This window comes from Dermacentor albipictus, chromosome 1, assembly GCF_038994185.2.
Source record: "Dermacentor albipictus isolate Rhodes 1998 colony chromosome 1, USDA_Dalb.pri_finalv2, whole genome shotgun sequence".
Classification (NCBI taxonomy): domain Eukaryota; kingdom Metazoa; phylum Arthropoda; class Arachnida; order Ixodida; family Ixodidae; genus Dermacentor; species Dermacentor albipictus.
In genome coordinates this window covers 107,962,635-107,982,019 of record NC_091821.1, presented here as the reverse complement: position 1 = coordinate 107,982,019, position 19,385 = coordinate 107,962,635, and the positions used below count along the sequence as shown (strand labels likewise).

Below are 19,385 nucleotides of genomic sequence, written 5' to 3'. Positions count from 1 at the left end.
CCACAATCCGTTAACATCATATGAAGGCAGTAGTGTGAAATCCTCAAACACAGTTTCTAAGTAATCTATGATGCTGACGTCATCTGCTCTTCTATAATCTTTAAAATCAGTGTAAGGATGATCTTGGTGACCCGCCTGTGACGTCAGCCCAGAAAAGGTCAACAAAATCATTTTGCGATCAGAAATACCATCTTCTATGCTAATTTCTGGTTTGAAAGTGTTCGAGACAAATGCCAGGTCTAGCACTGATGCGACGCCTCCCTGCTGCCTTGTTGGATGGTTAACTAGCTGCGATAATGAGAAGCTAAACATTATTTTCAGCAGTTGGTCACAGCTTTCCTTTTCCCTAGCCCCAAACGTTAGGTTATCCCAGTCTATTCCTGCCAGATTGAAATCGCCGGCTGATATCAGCTTGGTTCTGGCATTTACCTTGGTGTGGAGGAAATCGTGCAATTGCATCATGTATACGACGGAAGCGTTAGGACGCCTGTACACACCACCTATCAGAACAGACATTCCGCACACGTTAACGGTACACCAGATGCTTTCATGACCAGGTATGCCCTCGTGTTTGTGAAATAAAACGCTATCTTTTATTACTAGGGCTACGCCCCCACCGCGACCGTCACGGTCTGTGCGAAGGAGGCTATAAGCCACTGGAGCTACTTCAGAGTCATGAATGTCGGGGTGCAGCCAGGTTTCGGTAATTACCATGATGTCAGGGAAGTACAACAAGACAATTTCTTCTAATTTTTCTCTTTTGTTCACAATGCTACGTGCATTAAGGCACAATAATGTCAAGGGGCTTCTGTTTTGCGGTCATTTATCAATTCCGGGCGGAGCAGCGTCATCGTCAACGTGTGTACGCTTAATCACAGTTCTTCTATTTTTCTCGCCGTCCCACGCGTACCAGCTGTTGCCAATCTTCATTTTATCAAACCGAAGGCTCACCTTTTCACCTTTCGCGCGATCAACCTTCGACGACTGCCACAATTTTTTTCGCACTTCCCGAACAGCTGGCGAAAAATCCTCAGAAACAGATATGGTATTGGTTTCCAGTTTGAAACAGTTACGAAGGACGGCAGCTTTTTCTGAGAAGTCATACAAGCGTAGTATTACTGGTCGTTCTTTGTTCTTAATCTTTCTACCAATGCGATGAATGCGTTCGAGTGATCGCACCTCTACCCTGAGCTTTTCTTTAAATATGCTCTCCGTGACATGTTTTGCCAAGGATGTATTAGTTTCATCATTGTCTTCCTTTAGACCAAAGATGACAACGTTATTGCGGCGGCTCCGATTTTCTAGGTCATCCAGTTTTTTGGCCATGTGTGACACTTCTTTCTGTACGGCCGTAATTGGCACTTCACACTTATCAACCTTCTCCTGGTATAGTTTAAGTGATGCGAGTGCTCCTTCAATTTCTTCAATTCCCTTCAATTTTTTTTTGTTTGCATTGATGTACTTTACTGAAAAGTGCTGAGTGCATTTGAGAGTTGAACTCGTGATCATCCTGCAACTGTTCTACTAAAATGCTCTATTTTTAATGAGATTGACAAAAGATTCAGAAGCCTGCAGAACTTGGTTCTGTAGCTTCGTTCCTGTTAGCACAAAAGAGTATTGCTTGCATGTGTATATGTTTTTAATTATAGTATATTTATCAAGTTGTATGTAATGTATTAGCTTACCATAGCAAGGAATTATGTGCACAATGCTTAGTTACACTGCAGCCTTCTTTACTGTGCTTTGAGATGTGGTGGGCTGATGTCCTGGTCCGTTTTCTCGTATTTCAGCTTCTGCATGACAAAAATGCTTAGTTACCTTATTGGACTGTTGGAATGGATCTTCAAGAGCCATGCAATTATTTTTCATCATTGCCCCACAAGCCAACAGAAAAGCAAGTCAAACTTACTTTGTTAATGGTATGTAAAATATTCAATACAATATTCCTGCAAAGTTCCTTAAAAGTACTAAAGACATGTCGAGTCGCATCTTGCAGATAGTTTTTGTGCAGTCCCTTCTAGAAGGTGAAATTCCGCAGGACTGGAAGACTGCAAAAGTAACCCCAGTTTTCAAAAAGGGCAACCGCTCTGACCCGTCAAATTATCGACCTATATCGCTGACATGCGTTGCATGCAAACTAATGGAACACATCATATATTCTCACGTCGCCAGTCATCTTGATAATAATTCTTTCTTTTTCCGCAAGCAGCATGGCTTTCGCCCCGGGTTATCATGTGAAACACAATTATTCAAATTCACTACAGACCTTAACTTGAATTTGGATTCGTCTTTTCAGACCGACGTCATTTACATCAATTTTTCAAAGGCATTTGATCGTGTAGCTCATCGTCGTCTCATGGCCAAACTCGGTTGCCTTAATCTTGACCCACTTACATTGTCATGGATCAAAAGCTTTCTAACAGCGCAATCTCAGTTCACAGTCATTGGCGGTAAGCTTTCAACAGCAGCGCAAGTAGTATCCGGCGTCCCTTAGGGATCAGTTCTTGGCCCGCTTCTCTTTCTTATCTTCATAAATGACTTGCCATCTGAAATAACGTCATCTATTTGCCTCTTTGCTGATGATTGCGTTGTATATATCGTCGAATCTCAAACAGTAGTGATCAATCATTACTACAACGCGACCTCAACCTAATTAAAACGTGGTGCTTGCGCTGGTTGATGGAGCCTAATACCTCAAAGTGCAAATGCATGGTTGCTTCACGAAAAAAAACTAATATGATTTTTCAGTATTCCCTTAATTCGACAGCTTTATCACGTGCTAGCTCTTACCGATACCTAGGCGTCCTTATAACAGTAAACTGACATGGTCGGAGCATTTCTCAAATATTGTAACTGATACCTCAAGGTCGCTAGGTTACTTAAGAAGAACACTACATCTGTCCCCCCCGGAAATCGGGAAAATAGCCTACGAAACCTTCGTTAGGAGCAAACTCGAATATGCCTCTCCGATTTGGAGCCCTTACCAAGATTATTTAGTTACCTCTCTCAAGTCGGTCCAAAATCGTGCTGCCCGATTTATGTCATCAAACTATAATACACACGTCAGCATAACCCACATTAAATCATCTCTTGAACTACCCCCTTTAGCAGTAAGACACAGAATCTCGCGTCTCAGCCTGTTCCATAAGCTATATCATAACTTTTCTAACCTGCATGGTACACTGTTACTGCCGCCCACTCGAACTTCTCGCCGCCTGTTCATCTCCAACAGCATCCAACGCCTTCATGGTTTGACTCAAGCATTCAACAAATCGTTTCTTCCCGCAGCCAATGAAGACTGGAATTGCCTTCCCGAAGCAGTTGCTCTCGACAGAAATCCAGAAAAATTCAGGCAGTCCTTAACTGAGCTCTTTGTTAAAGAACTTGAACTAAGCATTTTTGTTTTCTCACACCATTTTTACGTTACAGACGTTGTCCAATAGAAGATAATGATTTACATTATACTTTGTATACTTTGTCTTGTATTTCAATGTCTGGTTGGGTGTCAATCTTTTATTACAAAGTATATCTTCATTTGTTAGCTTATTCCTAATTACTTGCTCCATCCCATCCTTCTATGGAAGGATGTGTGTTTTACCTTTCTTTTTTGCCTTGTGTTTTCCACTACTCTTTACTGCATCCTTCTCGTGTGCGTGTGCGCGCTCTGTACTTGTAACCTAGTTGATTCATTGTTGAATAGCATTCGATGCTTTATATGTTATTTCAATACTGTTTTCCCCCTCTTAGGTAATGCCCTGTTAAGGGTCCTTAAGGGTTAATGAATGATGATGATAAAATGCAGCAGGCCTGCTGCACTGCTAGGGCACATTATGAGGAACGTACGCTCCTATTATGTTAATTTATAATCATTAAGGACGTCCTGTGGATTTCCTAACTCCACGACCAAATGTCCTAGAAGCGCCCTATATCCTGACAAAATGTCCTTAGGAAGTAGTCGGGATTATGCAATAAAAATCCATATTTAAGCAGCTCTTGGACGTCCGAATATCCTATTATGACGTTCGTGGGGCGTTTCTATGAACGCCAATTCGCGTGCATGGCACGATCCCATGCATCCAAGAATTATTCACGGGATTCTTGGGTATGTCCTAGAGAGGTTCGAATGTCCCGTTTCGGATCTCTGCTGGGCATCTGTAGGACGTTGATAGCCCAATGAGTTATGCCTCCTATTAGCTACACAAAACGAGTTTGTCAACTAGAGGTGGTGCTATCAGTCACACATGGTTTGTAAACTTGGCGCAGGGGGACAGCCTTTCAATAAATGATTACCAGAACAAGTCATGCACTGCATCGAGGGCCGAGCCGTCGGCGTGACTTAGGTGGACTGGGAGGACAAATTTATATGCTACAAAGCAGTGCAAAGCTAACGGATTATTTCATTAGCCTTCAAAAATCAGTAGGCTGCTTTGATCATACACGAACGTGCACGTGCTCGTTCGTGTTGTTTCGGCACACTGTTCACACTTTGATCGTAGACGGCTTGTTTCAACGGCTTCGATAACACACCCCCCACCACACTTGCTGGCATACATTCCGCGTCAACGGTTTTGCGAGACCTGCAAAACTGGTTGCTGTGCTACCGTAGAGTAAAAGGTCACTTTAGAATGTGTGCATTCCACAAGGTTTCCAATATATTTTAAAAATTACTCTGCAAAAAAGTTTGCACCCTTTTACAGAGTTTTCAAGTGTACGCGGAAACCACGCACTGCCTGCGAAGCGAGCAGATCCCAGAAAAAAAAAACGAAAAAAAAAACGATATTATCGCTGCTGAAATTTTACAGCAAGGGCACATTTTATGTTTGGAATCGTTTAGTATAACACTTGGCATGCTATTTAAGAAAAAAGTGGGAATTTGGCTCTACTGTAGCTTATTAGCCTAATTTCTATAAGTAACTCTAGTCTGCGCCAATCTCGAATGCCATGCGTTGCCGCAATGCGCGATTACCGCTGTGATTTAAACATGCACTGGCTCAAACAAAGAAAATTCGTAGCTGTTCTTGACAAACCAGGCAAGTAGCCGTTTTCAGTATATATTTAACTATATCGACTATAAAACACGATCGTGCTACAAAATTAAGCAAGAAGAGAGCAGCGGAAAGCGCTAAATGGTTTCCAAATGCACGCCCTAACGAAGGCTCTTAAGTAATATAAACTGATCGCAAAGGCTATGCTTTTGCTGGCTGCATGCACCGGAAGCGATTGCAAAAGCCGGAACTAGGTCATAGAGTTCTCGATATTTGGTTTTAGATGGGTGTGGTTTTGAATGGCGGCGTCGCAAACGATCGCAGCACCCCTGCCGTTGCCGACTCCTGACTGCCTCGTCAGCGGCATCACCTCCTGGCGGTTGAATAGGTCGGTCTTCCCGTGAAGCGCAGCGGTATTTGCCGTTGTTTTATCGTTCTCGCCGCCATTGTTCAACGCAGGTGTGTTTTATGTTGTTTTACTTGTCGGCTTTTCACTTTAACTTGACATGCAAGCGTGATTTCGGTTAACTATTGCGTGCTGGTTGAAGAGACATTCGAATCTTCAGCCAACAAGCAATAGAGACCACGTTAAAGGCCGGTATTCATCGTGCAGGAGCCGGTGATCGTTAAGCCTAGCGCATCTGACTGCACGCATGCTCTTGTTCTAAATTCTACATCAGCGTGCTACAGGTTGGGAGCTTTAGCTTGCTGATCATGATGTGATGCGTTATGGCGTTTGTTTTTCGCTGTTGTGTGATTTACATTGGTGCGTTACTTGACGCTTCTTTCTGTCGCTTCTTTGTTCGTGTTGCGATCGGCATAAATGGCGTTAGCGGGAGACGCTTTAATCGACGCTCGCGTGGGTGAAGACTTGAAGATGAACACATGTTAGCATGCTTGCGTTTCGTTGCATAAGTGATATTTCTTCTATCCGGTGAACACGTATGCGTTGTGGTATTACACCTTTTTTTCGCATCAGCGGCGATAGTAACGTTCGTTTTGTTCGTATGCGCGCGCGCGCTCGCGGCATCGTTGTGATTGCTTGTATGTGTTGACTGCTGAGTGGTAGCGGCCTTATAGATTCCATGGAATTGTGCTAGGCTGCTGTACGCGCTTCGTATAATCGTAAAAGGAAGTGGTGAGCTACTCCGTTTCACAGGTGTTCGGTGGCCTCGCTCGCGCACTGCACGTAGCTCACCGGGGTTACAAACATGGTGCAAGTAAAGATTTTACTGATTTCTTGCAGAACAAAATGACAACTCCTGTGGACGACGAAGGGTTTGTTCTGCGCATTCGGGGCCTGCCGTGGTCAACCACCAAAGAAGAGATCTTGAACTTCTTTACATCAAAGGGTAAGCGTTCTAGTTATATTTTCTGGAAGTAGCGATGTTGCCCAGAATACGCCACTGATGGCATGATAGGTAAAATTGTTAAGAGTTCAAGCGTTGCCGTGACACCGTGAAGCATCTTACTGTAATATTTATCTTCAAACTTCTAAGTGTGTTAAGGTGTACTCTGAACTATACCGTGTTAAAGAGTGTGTTTAAAATGAACTTTGAGCATTTCATGTGATGCCATTGCAAAAGATTAAGTTTTCTTTTTAATTATAGCTGTGAGTGCACTTTCAGTGACCCAGTTGATGTGCTATTAGCATGATGGGTGATGGTTTGTCCTCGTATAAGCGCTTGTCCTCGTCTTGCATCCCTCGTCCCTGCTTCGCGCTGTACCACACAATCGTAAATTAGCACGAAGGCATTTTTACATGTACACTTTGCACAAGCTGATTACCACAGCTTATGTTCGAATGCTATGTTGCAACTTATTGTCTGCTTCTTGTGCAGAATGCCACATCAAAGGAGGCATTAATGGAGTGCACATGACACTATCAAGAGAAGGCAGACCGAGTGGGGAAGCATATATTGAGCTGGAAAGTGAACAAGACATGGAAATAGGCCTGCAGCGTCATAATGAGCACATTGGCCACAGGTACATTGAAGGTGAGCATATTTACATTATTTTGGAATTGTGGCTGTGTGATTTTGTGTGTTGTATTGTATTGTAATGCTGGTTCACAATATAAAACAGGAGCTCATGAGATTGTGGCAACAGCTCACATTTCTATTGCTTATGACACTGGAAGTTGAAAAGTGACCATGCGTTAAGATGTCAAGTGTTAAGGAAACGCAATGTGGAAGGATCCAAACTTCATTCTCAGCCACTTTAAACGAGGCACTTAACCTTCAATTGAAGATGTAATCCACTGCACAGCCACAGACATAAGCCCCATTTCACAGTCGTGTGGCACTTGAGCAGAGGCAACAGTAGGTGCCAGCCAAACGGGCGCATTATGTTGCAGATAGACATGCTTCTGCAGTTCATGCCTGTATGTTGGAAGAGTGGCGTCTGGTCAACATGCCTTGTAGCTTCCAGAGCCACACTAGCAAGCTGTAGTCTTGTCGTATAGTATGTGTTACTGGTTGGAATGCCAAAGAAAAGCCACAACACTGCTGGCAGCATCTTTTGACTCCCTGCTCAACAATGAATCCTAAATGAACTTGTGTTCCATTGGTATTCTGATCATAATATCAAAAAAAGAGTAAATGTTCGTAAGGGTCATGTTGCTACAATTGCCTTTTCATTAGTGGCTAAGCAGAGCCTAGTCTGTTGCAAAAGTAGTTCTGCCTGCTGTGGTTGAACTAAGCAACCCAAGATCCCTCTGCCTGTGCTGCTGCTGATGTCTCCAGTATTCTGTAAACAGTACATATGTGTAAAAGCTTAAAGATGAAGATACCATCGAGGTAGTGAATGAAACTGTAACTAGGCTGATTTCAGAAGCAGCAAGTGACTTGGGAGGTAAGACACCAGGGGAACCAGTAGGTAAACTCTTCCAAGGAACAAGACCTGATAATAAAACGAAAAGCATGAACTGTGTAACTCAAGAGATCAGATAGAATTTGCTGAGCTGTCCAAACTGTTCAAGAAGAAAGCAATATTCGAAATTTTAATGTGAGAAAGATTAAAGGAGCACTAAAATATGGCCACAGCATGAAGTTGGTGAGAAGAAAGCATTGCATAGGACAGGGTATGATGTATGCAGTGAAAGATGAGCAGGGCTGTGTCAGCAATTTCAATGGCGCAGTAATAGCAGCAGAATTCTATACTGACCTGTACAGTACCTAGAGCAGCCACGCAGCCTTTATTGGAGGTAGTGAACAGTATGAAGAGGCTTCTCCTATAACTGGCGATGCCAACATACTAATCCATAAGAAGGGAGGCGTTTAAGAATTGAATAATTATAGGACGTTGCTCATGTACTTCAGTTGGCTTTTAGTGCAGCTAGTAGCAACTGCGTTACTAACATTTCTAGATGGTGCTAGCTATGCATCATATTTTTCAACTTTAATTAAAAATTTGGTTTTTTAAAAACCTTGAATCTAAGCAGTCCCTAGAGTTTGGTACATGATTATTTGAAAAAAAATAATTGGCCTAGATTCAAACAGACACGGTACATTGCAAAACTAGGTACAGCGGATATAGTTGAAGCCTGATTTAGCAGGTATTTATGTGATGTCATTCACTAGGTGCAGGCTCACAACTGCATGTAGGTTCTGCTGCTGTTATGACGTGCATTACTTCCTGCTTTTTGTGAAATATGTGAAATATCAGGCTGTACTTTGTCTGCTTTCTGGCTCAACAGTGTGTTACTCGGGAAGGTAGCCTGAGCCCTGAGAATGGCTGCATAGAGGCACTTTGTAAAACAAATTACAAAATGGAACAGTGCTGTTACCAAACGGGCTAACATGCACACATCTGTCGTTTGACAATTGCACATTGTGGTGCAGCTGTTTTGGGGAGGCTCATGGGACTATTTTATCAGGATGGACACATCAGCGAAATCAAATTTTGGGCAACCTTAGTGGCAGTGTAGCATGATTGATACCTAATTTTAAGCAATGTCAAATGCCTGCCACTCGTGGTGTCCTGCTGAAGGTGCTTGTGCTGTAGATTATAAGCCAAGTTGTTAAATACGAAAGTGCTTACTAAGCAGTGGACAGGAAAAAAAAGTGCAAGTTCTATAGGTTAACTGCAGAGCATTTTTGAATGGTAATCAGTGTTTTACTACATAAAGATTTCATTGAGCTTAGGAGTCCATCTTGTAATATGCGTGCACCGTCAGTGGAGTCCGCAAAGCAGTATGGGAAGTCTGAGCACTGGCCATGGAGGGACCGGTGCTGTGATTTCTGCAGCACCTCAGCTTGTGGTTGGCGACAGACATTCTGGGGGAAGGGAGCACCAGGCCGTGCGTGACTCGCACATTGCAGGCAAAGCGAACCGAGTCTGACGGCCGAGGTGGCTGGCACTTACTTTCCGCGCTGCGTTGTGGCTGCCGCTGACAACATGTGTGGTTCTGGAAAGGTCCATTCCTGCGGTTGTCTTTGAGGCTGCTTTGGTGTACAATATCAGTGTTAAAAATGTTCCCATATCATATAGCTGTAACTTTATTAAGTTTAGGCTCTTGTTATAACCTGCGAGGTGGTAAAGACAGTTGCCAATCGCTAATGCAAACTTGGCGGTGACCGTCTATAAGTCTGAATTATCGGGAGTTCGAATAAATGGGAAGCATGTTTGTGGATTGTTGTATGCACATATTCTTGCATTCTCTCTGGTCAGTCTTGGCTTTGGGCTGTATCATGCAGTTACTACAAATTAGTGGAAGTACACTGAAGCCTCGTTAAACGTACCCGCGTAAGAGGGACCCAAGTCTTTGGCACCGAAAACCGGGCCCAAAATTCAAATTTTCAATTTTTATTTTCTGTATTCCCAATGCGTTTCCACGCCTAGCTCCGAAATTTGGTTACAAAATACCGTGTAGTTCTTTCGTTATCGTGGTCTAAAGACTCGAATCCGCAAGCGTTGCCCTTTAAATTGGGGACCAATCGCGCTCGATTTTCGTCTCGCATAACTCAATAACTATATGCTCTGCCAGTGTCATTTTGGTATCATTCGAAAGCTCACGTGTCTGGCTTTCTTTATTCGTCGGTCAGCAACATTTCCGGTGCTGCAATCATGAAACAAACAAGACATTCGCGGCTCACAATATTATTGGCCAGTTTGAGCATGTGACCAAGATGGCGAGTTATGATTGGCTCCAAGGACCACGAGCACTCAGACGAAAACAGGCACCATTTTGTCTTCGTCTCCTGACTGTGTCAAAGATTGATGGTGGGGTAATTCGCACTCTCCGAACCGGAGGGGATGGGGCGACAACAAACCCACCCCGTGTGCGTTTTGTGAGGGTTTGACTGCTGACCGGCGATAAGGTCCACGCCTGATCGACCGTGAACCAGAAGCATGAGATGGGAGGCGATGTAAAACACACACATTCAATTTAATAAGATAAAATCATGCGCGAGACATACTCGAAAAACATACAAATTACCAGCAGCGGGGCCCAGTTCACGGAAGGCGTGTGGGTCACACAACACACGCCCTGACGCCGCTCGCGCGACACTAAGCCCACCACGTGGGAAATCCTACACTCGCGAAAAACAAAAATAATACGCGACCCAAATACAAAATATACGCGACAATAAATGCGGCAAAGACTAAACTAACAGGACATATAAGAATCAACACTCGATGGATAATTAAACGAAAGATTAAACGCGATTACAAAAATACAGTCCGGCGGAAAGTTTTGAGAGCGGGCTGGAACACGAGGCTTAACTGTGGCGTGCTTGCCGAGATCCCGGTCTGAAGAGCGTCGGGCTGCTGGTACCTCGCTGCCGAAGATCCTGACGGCCTTGCACCGTCTGTCGGTCGAACGGCGAAGACTTCGGCCTGGAGGTTTCAGCCTGCCGACCACATTTTCAGCTGTCTCCCGGTGCACGACCAACCTGCTCCGTCTTCCAAGCCGCTCTGCCGCTCGCCGAGCCGCCTCGTCCCTCCGCCGCGCTCAGGCGACACACGTGACCAAACAGGTCGTGCGAGCTTGGGACAATGGGGAGCACTCTCTCCCCATCGCCGTGCATGCGGCGCTGTAGCTGGGGCGACACTGGCGGCCATCACGAGAGGGACGCGGGCATTGCACTCTGTGACAGACTGCTATGGTGGATGTGCTGGAGGTCCGACAAAGTTTCGTTCCAGGAATCGTTACGGGTGGAAATGTACGAGACGCAGTAAATTTTCAATAGCGATTTAGTTGTCGCAGTCGGCACATGATACCCGGCAGCTCGCCACTGAAGCCGTACCGCCGCTGAACGTTGACGCCTCAACTGCTTTGCTGGATCACAAATTTCCATACGCTGGTTACTCGTGTAAGAATTGAACACGGCTGTCGTAACTGAAGAGGAAGTGGATAAGATGAGAGCACATGGGAAAGCTACGCTCGACAAGATTGCATCTATGACGGCCACGGAGCAAAAGATTTGGCGATTTCTTCATTGACCGCCGATAGTGCAACTGTCGCGAAGCCTGCTACTCTATAGGTTGTCGTCGGACTTGCAGCAGTGAACAATCTCGGCGTTTTCTCGTGTAATACTTCCGGTGGTTCTGCGTAGCTGGTGCGGAGCGATCAGGATTACGGTCTCGCTACTAAACTGACTGGTTTGTGAGATCTGCGCTGAAGTTGCATCGGGAAAAGCTCGTGGAAAATTGAGGGCCCGAAAACGTGTAATCCTTTTGAACTGAACATACTCGCAGTGCATGCTATGTTGTCGACCAGCAACGGCCAAACGGTCATGAGTTATACCTAGTGGCTACTAATGGCTTTAGGTGCCCTTTTTCAAACTTTCTTTCAATATATCAGTTGTAAAATGTTTTTTGTTGTATTCTCTAAACCACAATTTTGATGATGATGCCGTATTAAAGGGGCATTATCTCTGCTTCTACTTGTGCTATTACTGTAATTCTTTTTTTTTTCAGGAAGGCAGAGCTGTCGAGTGCAAATAAATGTAATGATGTTGCATTTATTAGAAATTTTTTTAATGATTATTTTTTTAGCAGTTAGATGGTTTTCTCTCACTGAAGTTTGCAATGTTATTTGATATAAAATTGGCTTGAAACATCATACTTGCTTATTTGCACTCTTAGTTCCACATCATTTTTGTATGTCTATATTTATTATGCCATGTGTAGTTTGGTAGATATCTCACCTGCAAGCAAATTATGCAATAAAGCCGGATTTATTCAATTTCTGGAAAGTTTTCTCTGCAAGAAAATGATGTATATTGAAAACTAGCACATTGAAATACATAACCTTGATAACCTTGGCAAGCTTCATCAAAATTGAGAAAGAATTTTAAAAAAGTTGTCAGGTGCAGGGTCTCCCCTTAAACAGTAGTTTCAGGGTGTCTACCAACCGGGAAAACCGGGAATTCTCAGGGATTTTTAGTAGTCTGGAAAAAGTCAGGGAAAACTCAGGGAATTTGGGCCTCTATCAGGGAAAATTAGCGGCAATTTTACTGAAAGGGTCGAAAGTCGCAGTAATGCTGGCTCGAGTAACAGACAGGAATCGTAATGAATCGTCTTTGACGCCCTGCCGTCGGCTGGTGGAGTTGGTAGTGTACAGTCAAGGACTGACTTTGCGGATTCCTGATAATTTGGACGACTTCGCGGCACCGTCACGTACCCCACAGAGTCAACGTATCAGAACGTGTGCAATTTCCGACGCAAGAACTCTTCGCCGTCCGATTTTCCGGACGTTTTGCCGTGACGGCAGGTCCGAAACGGCAATAATCAAAGGAACCACGGCTGCCGTTTTGATTACTTCGCCACCTCGAACCGGCACTCTCGCACGCAGATCCGCTGGCAGCCGTTGCCACCACTGCGGCAACGCTAGGCCTAGCTGCATCGACGTTCGCTATGAAACTTCTTCCCGTTGGGTGCCGAGTTTTTTATTGAAAGAATTAGCTGCTGCCAGCAATGGCATGGACTCCGCCTGTGTGATCCTCGCGATTGACATAGAAAATGCCGGTTCCTGAAAGTCAGCTTCGCCTCTGAAAGAAATGTTACTTGGTGAAGCATACCTAAAAGTATTGCAGTGAAGCATAACAAGCGTGGGAAGGGGCTATTGCCACGGAACACAGTATGTATTCTTTAATTATACACGCGAGCACCCGGTATTTCCTGTCACATTACGAGCACCGATATGTCTAATATGTGTAGCGACAGGCCTTCAGAGCGTTTTCGAACGTGCTTTGGCGGTTTGAGTCCCTAAGGGCAGTAAATGACACGCATTTATTTTTTTGCAACTGGCCGAATTTTCGGACGTTTTCGCGGCCCCTAGGGAGTTCGAAAAATCGGTCGTGGACTGTGCAACTGACCAAGATGCTTCAAATGGTCCTTGGGGCGAATGAGTAGCGGAAGGAGGACAAGAACAGAAATGAACTACGCATTGAGGAATAAACGGGAAAGGAAGCTTGCTGCCGCCGTTTTGAAGGAGCTTGAGCTCAAAAAATAAAGTTTTGGCTGAAGCCGAGATGCAGGTGTCCCTCATCCAAACCAAAATAAACTCTTTAAATCAGTGAAACACAACACTCGGGCGCCGTGCGCGGGCTGATAGTATTTCAGAACAGTTGAGGTTGACTTACGAGTGTTGAGAGAGAATCTCAATTGTGACAGAATTCGGGCCTCATACCACTGAGATTGCAATCAGTTGATAGGAATAGCTCATATTCGAAAATATTTGCTTCTATATGCATCTCCTTTTTATTCGTATTTGAGAATGTCCGACTCCATTGGAATGTTTTTCGAAGACACTTTATTTGCTGTGCATTTTACTAACCACTACCTTCTATTCTCTTCTTGAGTAACAAAACACTACTTTTTAGTATTCAAATTGGATTAAGTCGCTTCTTTAATTTTTTTCATGTGCCTACTAGGGAGTGACAGCCTCAGGCGACATGTTTTCAGCCCGTCTTGACATAAAACATAGTTCTGCATCACTCAGGGAAATTTGCATTGGCACTCAGGGAAAACCTGGAAAACTCAGGGAATTTGGAAATGTCAACTTGGTAGACACCCTGAGTTTGGTTTGTAATGTAGTAAAGTCAAATCCCCGCCTCAGCGGCGGCCATTGAACATCATGCGTTTTGCATCCACGTTAATTGTACCAGCTTATTCCGTACATATGGGTTAGCACATAGCGTTTCCACTTCTCATCGCACAATCGCAGCGGTACGTCGTGATTTAAATCACAGCCACCGGTCAGCCCAGCGGAATGAGCTTCAGAGATAAGAACGGCTTCCGCAGAGGCTGCTTGGAAGAGTGATGCCACATCAACATCATTTTGATGTCGTGCCAGAGGGTGTTGTGGCGTCGTGCAAACTAGGACTCGCATCATGCCGGAGCTCGGACATAAACCAGGTTCTTAGCATACAAGAAAAATTTGACATCATTTGTGCTATCGAACGTGGCATGAAGAAGGCAAGAAGGCGGCGCTGGGACCGGAGAGGGATCTACTGTTGGCTACGGTGTGTGGCATTCGGAATGCGCAGAAAAAGTTGCTTGGCAGTGCTGCTGCGACAGCGAAAAAATGTCTGCTACAAGGTTCGACTTTTTACTATTGTTGCCTCTGTTATTGCGGAAGTGTCGCCTAACGACAGTGATGTGGTTGACACAGAAAGCGACAGCACGGGGTGATTCAGGCCCGACAGGAACAGAAGCTGTGTTTTATGTCAGCCTCATGCAGGTGTTTGCTGCGAAGAGGGGGCTGGCTGGAAAGTTGGCTCGCAGCCTAAGTGAATTTGAGGTCGCTGCTAGGCTGGCGCGGCATCAGACAAAAATAAGACTTGTCACGTGAGGTGAATAAATACTGCGTGTTTTTTGCCCTTTTATCGCACTCTCTACAGAGTTTCGTTTTTGACTGGTAAGTGGGCGATCTCGCGCTAGTTAAGCGGTAAACGGTAGTTAAGCAGTACTACCGTTTATTACATACTTCTTCCAAGCTCTGACCAACTACGGTTTAACGAGGTTTCACTGTACTATCAACGTATGCACTAAATTTCCTTCCTCTTGGAACTGAACAGAGGTCGATTGCACTTCGCTGACCAAATGATCACTGCCCTTGTTGATGCAGACGAGAGTCGAGTCACAATTTTAAGCTGCTTAGCTATCTTTAGTGACTCTTTTGTAAAAGGCAATCAGGTTGCTGAGACCACATCATTATTTAACACTGCACTCGAAGGGAGAACACACAAATGCAGATATTACTCTTCCTGCTCATCTCTGCGACTAATTTAGCATGCAGTCGTGCAGAAAGTGAAATATCGAATGGTGCTCGGAAGGCATTCGCAATTTCAGCCATCCTTCTATTAAATTTATGCAGCAAATGGTGGTGCTGCAGAGCTGTCTTATTTGTCAGTTGGCGGCTGCATACGGCTGCAACAGGGACGTGAGGGGAATAGTCTATTGATTTCCGAGTGTCTTGGTTGTGAATTGCTGGTAAAATATTTGCTTTTGTCGACAGTGTTCAAATCAAAGCGCAGTGAAATGGATTGGGTCGTGAAGCGCAGTGGAGCACACCAACAGGATTCTCTCAACGATGGCTGCGTCAGGTTGAGAGGCCTGCCCTTTGGTTGCTCGAAAGAAGAAATTGCACAGTTCTTTTCGGGTAAGTTCCGTCTTCATTAAATTCACACTTTGCTTGCGAGAACTTTTTCTGTGGCAGTGATTGATTGGCCTGCATCATCACTGGGGAAACAAATAAATGGAGAGACTTGTAAAGAAGTAACAAAATGAGGAACTGCTTTAGTGTGCTTGCCTGCACTTGAAATATAAGCTCACTGAGATGCAGTATCTTTCAATGAGCACAAAGTCGGCAATTGCGGATTACTGTCTTCAGGGAGCCTTTATGCAAAACTCGGAAGTGGACTTTATGTATTGCATGTTTTGTGAACTAGGTTGCATTTTAAAGGCACTATTGGGTTGGGGTTCTAGTGTGGACAGCAGAAGAAGCAGCCTTTAATTTATATGCATCTTGTCGTGATGTAATGTAATTACCTGTTCAAGAGGAGTGTTCTTTGCATATAATGGTGAAACAGTGGCAGCTGACGTGGCTTTGCTTGCGTTTTTAATGTTTCAAATGCACAAAAAATTTGACGGTGGAAGTTCAGATGGAGCTGTGAGCATTGTTAGGGATGTTGCATGGCGGCCTTAAGTAGCTAGCTATGTACAGCCGTTTTGTGGTGCATTGGTTTTGTTGATGCGTTAGTGTGCCTCTTTGTGTGCAGCGAAAGCAGAGCGAGTGACAATGTGTTTTTCTCCTATTCTGGGCCTTATTGAAGGGTTGGAGATTGTCCCCAATGGGATTACACTTCCTACCGACTACCAGGGGAGGAGCACGGGGGAAGCTTTTGTGCAGTTTGCCACACGGGATATAGCTGAAAAGGCGATGGGGAAACACAAGGAAAAAATTGGGCACAGGTGGGAACAGAGTGCTACCAGGCGGTCAACTCGTTTGGGCCTCCATTTCTCTCTTCATTTTTCTCGTCTCTGCTGTGCCAATTCTGTGGTGTGTTTCGTACCATGCTGTTTATCGCTGCTTGTATTTTGGCATGTTAGAGCAAATGCACTGATCACTTGTTCCTTCAAAAACTTCAGCTTCAAAAAAAAAGAAAGAAAAGAAAACTTCAGTTTTGAGTGCTGCTTGCATAGCTTCATTCCTTTTTATTGTATCCGGCAGTGCTATTGTGAAGTAAAACTACACTGCACATGTTCAGAACTTTTTTCTGGCATGCTTACAAGGCTATGAATGCCACTGCTCTTAACAAATTCAGTTTTGTTTTAGAATTTGGCCCAATGTAGTTGAAGAGAGGTCTTAATAGTAATTAAAAAGGTTGCCAACTGAAGTTAATGCAGAAGCTGGCCATTTAACGATCTTGACTATAGTACTTGCATAGTTCTTACTTCAATTCACTCTGCCTTGTAATGTGTATTTGTCCACATTGAAAGGATTTCCTTGCATGAAATTTTTCATGCATCCTATCCACTTTTTTGTGACATAGTCAAGCAGCATTCAATGATCTATTTTAATATTGCTTCCTATTCCTGTTTTAAAACTGATAATGAGTCTTGGTTAATGCACCTTCCAGTAAACCAGTAAACATTATCAGTGCCATTATGGCACTTTTTTAGCTTTATCTCGGATTAGTCTCAATAAGTATTGCTTTCATGAAGCATTTTCCTGTTTGTGTATCACACAATTCAGTGTAATTGTTCTAGCCAATCTTGTTTTTTAAATCTTTATTGTCACCTGTTAAAAGCAAAAAAAAAATGTTTTGCAATTTTGAAATTGCATTCTAAGAGTCACTGTTTCTGAGCAAGCTGACACATATTCTATCGTTGCCAGTTTTACTTTCACGCTGTACGTTTCACATATAAGACATTACTCAGCTCATAAAACCTTATTATTGGTGTAGGTGTTTCGTAAAACTTCGTGGGCAGAGTACTAAGAAGCCCCCCCCCCCCCTCCCCCAGGTTTGAACATAGGAAACAGAAAATCCTGGTATGCTCATAGTGTGGTCATAGTAGTCTTGTGGATTATTGTGCCATAAAAAGAAAATTCCACATGAAAGTGCACCTGTGCTTCACGGTGCAACCACCAGTGCCACTCCTTCAAAAATATTGATGCATTGCATGTGTACTGCATAGCTTCGGAGGGCATAGGCTCATTGCTGTGAGGGTTAGAAAAAAAAGTCCTTGCAAGCACGGGTTTGACCAATGGGAGAGAACACCTGGGCAGGGAGGTGAATTTGGACAGTATCTGTTACTAGTCATCCCTTTTTAAAACAATTGGGGGAAAATGCTTCCTGAATGGGGCTTTGCAGTTTCGAGTGTTTAGTAACGCCCCATTTAGTTTTGCACATTCCTTACGAAGTCCACATACCTCTATGCTCTTGCGCATTTTCTTACCATTCCGGTCAAAAATGTAAAAGGGCTCGGCTGCATAACTTCTGAGGAAGCTGGGTGAGGTGCCCTTAAGTCCATTTTAATATGTGGTAAGCTTTTTCTTTAACACATGGCATTTGTGTTTTTAGTGTTTAATATTTGTGAATGGCCTTTAAACAAACTTCATTGGCTATATGTCAGGTGCTATGAAATTGGTTATGCTATCATAGCTTTCCTAATTTGACTGTACAGAATCTCTGTAGTGGTTTGTTGGCTTGCTATTTATTGCTTGCCAATTGTGAATTAAACAAGTTGGATTATAAGCTGCTGTGCATGTCTGCAGACACACAAAGCTTTGCAGCCTTATCTCTGTTTAATGTTGTAAAGGGCTTGCAGTAAAGCTGGAATTATTAAACCATTTTTGTTTTAAACCTGGTTTTCTCATAATTTGGGACATGCCTAAAATAATTTGGGTGCTTCTGTTGATTTGTTTCAAATGGACAATAGAACCTCACTGAAATGTTTTAGGAGACAACGAAAAAGGAATGTGTGATCTGGGATAACATAACATCTGATACTGTTTGTGGCAGCGCTACATATTAGGCAAAAAGCTACTCTCGCAATATTTCATTTGAAGTCAAATAGAAAACAAACTATTGAAGAAACACTAAATAAAGCTTGTTATTGCTACCTGGTGGTTAGATTGTAAATTTAACTCTTCTTTGTGGCATTGTAGCCATCAACTGCACTAAACAATGCACATGTTTTCCATTTGCCACTCTGGCTGAACTTAAGTAATAACGGCCCCTTTTTGAACACCCACAACCTTTTTTCAGCTTAATGCAAAGCGTGTTAAGTGCACAAGGTATTGGAAGACCACAACAGTGTCCAATTGTGCCTTCATCCGTATCTTCTACGGGTGCATAGGTTTGCGACGTTGTTGGACAAGCTCAGCGTTTCTGATGTCCTGAAGCCATCATCAAAGGGCACATATTCACTACTTTACGTATCGCAGGCTCCTATTCGCAAACTCATTAATGTCAATGTATTGCGCAGCGGATTTTCTGTCAGTGTTGCACCCTGTTTGTGCTCACCAGAGGCAGTGTTCCACAGTATAGCAAGGAATTGTAATGAGCTATCGGTTGCACCATTGCAGTTTTTGGATGGAACAGCTGGGATGGAAACGTAACAAATGGGAAAGTAAAGACATTACCCTTTTGGGAACTAACAGGAGGGATGTTTGAGAATCTAAGAGCTGGAATAACGTAACAAACAGGAACACATCTCTGAGGTCCTACTGTATTTAAGGGGTTCTGTTGCAAAATTGACGAGATTCGCATCTGTATATCTCATAATTTGTTAGCACAGTTGTCCCCCCCCACACACTTTTTTTTCTTCCCTAGTGGAGTTAAGACTAAGTGCAATATGGTTTGGTGAAAATTCCAACTTGGAACTGTTTTATATGTGAAATGGTACAGTACCAAACAATTTACCAAATGTTTAATTTTATGG

The 19,385-nt window shown here is 43.7% G+C and overlaps 1 protein-coding gene across 4 annotated transcripts in view; it reads left to right on the top strand.

Annotated features, from left to right (window-relative positions):
- The first annotated feature begins 417 nt into the window (after positions 1-417).
- glo (heterogeneous nuclear ribonucleoprotein glorund) overlaps positions 418-19,385 on the top strand; it is a 47,935-nt gene continuing 28,967 nt past the window's right edge. The window contains exons 1-6 of one of the 4 annotated variants that reach the window (XM_070524544.1): positions 418-557; positions 1,791-1,919; positions 6,232-6,337; positions 6,827-6,982; positions 15,454-15,597; positions 16,271-16,409. In XM_070524544.1, coding sequence (XP_070380645.1) covers positions 1,836-1,919; positions 6,232-6,337; positions 6,827-6,982; positions 15,454-15,597; positions 16,271-16,409 — 629 coding nt within the window. In that variant the 5' untranslated portion in view covers positions 418-557; positions 1,791-1,835. Of the gene's footprint in view, positions 558-1,030; positions 1,046-1,790; positions 1,920-5,309; positions 5,445-5,552; positions 5,676-6,231; positions 6,338-6,826; positions 6,983-15,453; positions 15,598-16,270; positions 16,410-19,385 lie in introns of those variants that run through there. The other 3 variants (XM_070524547.1, XM_070524555.1, XM_070524561.1) reach the window with 3 other exon arrangements.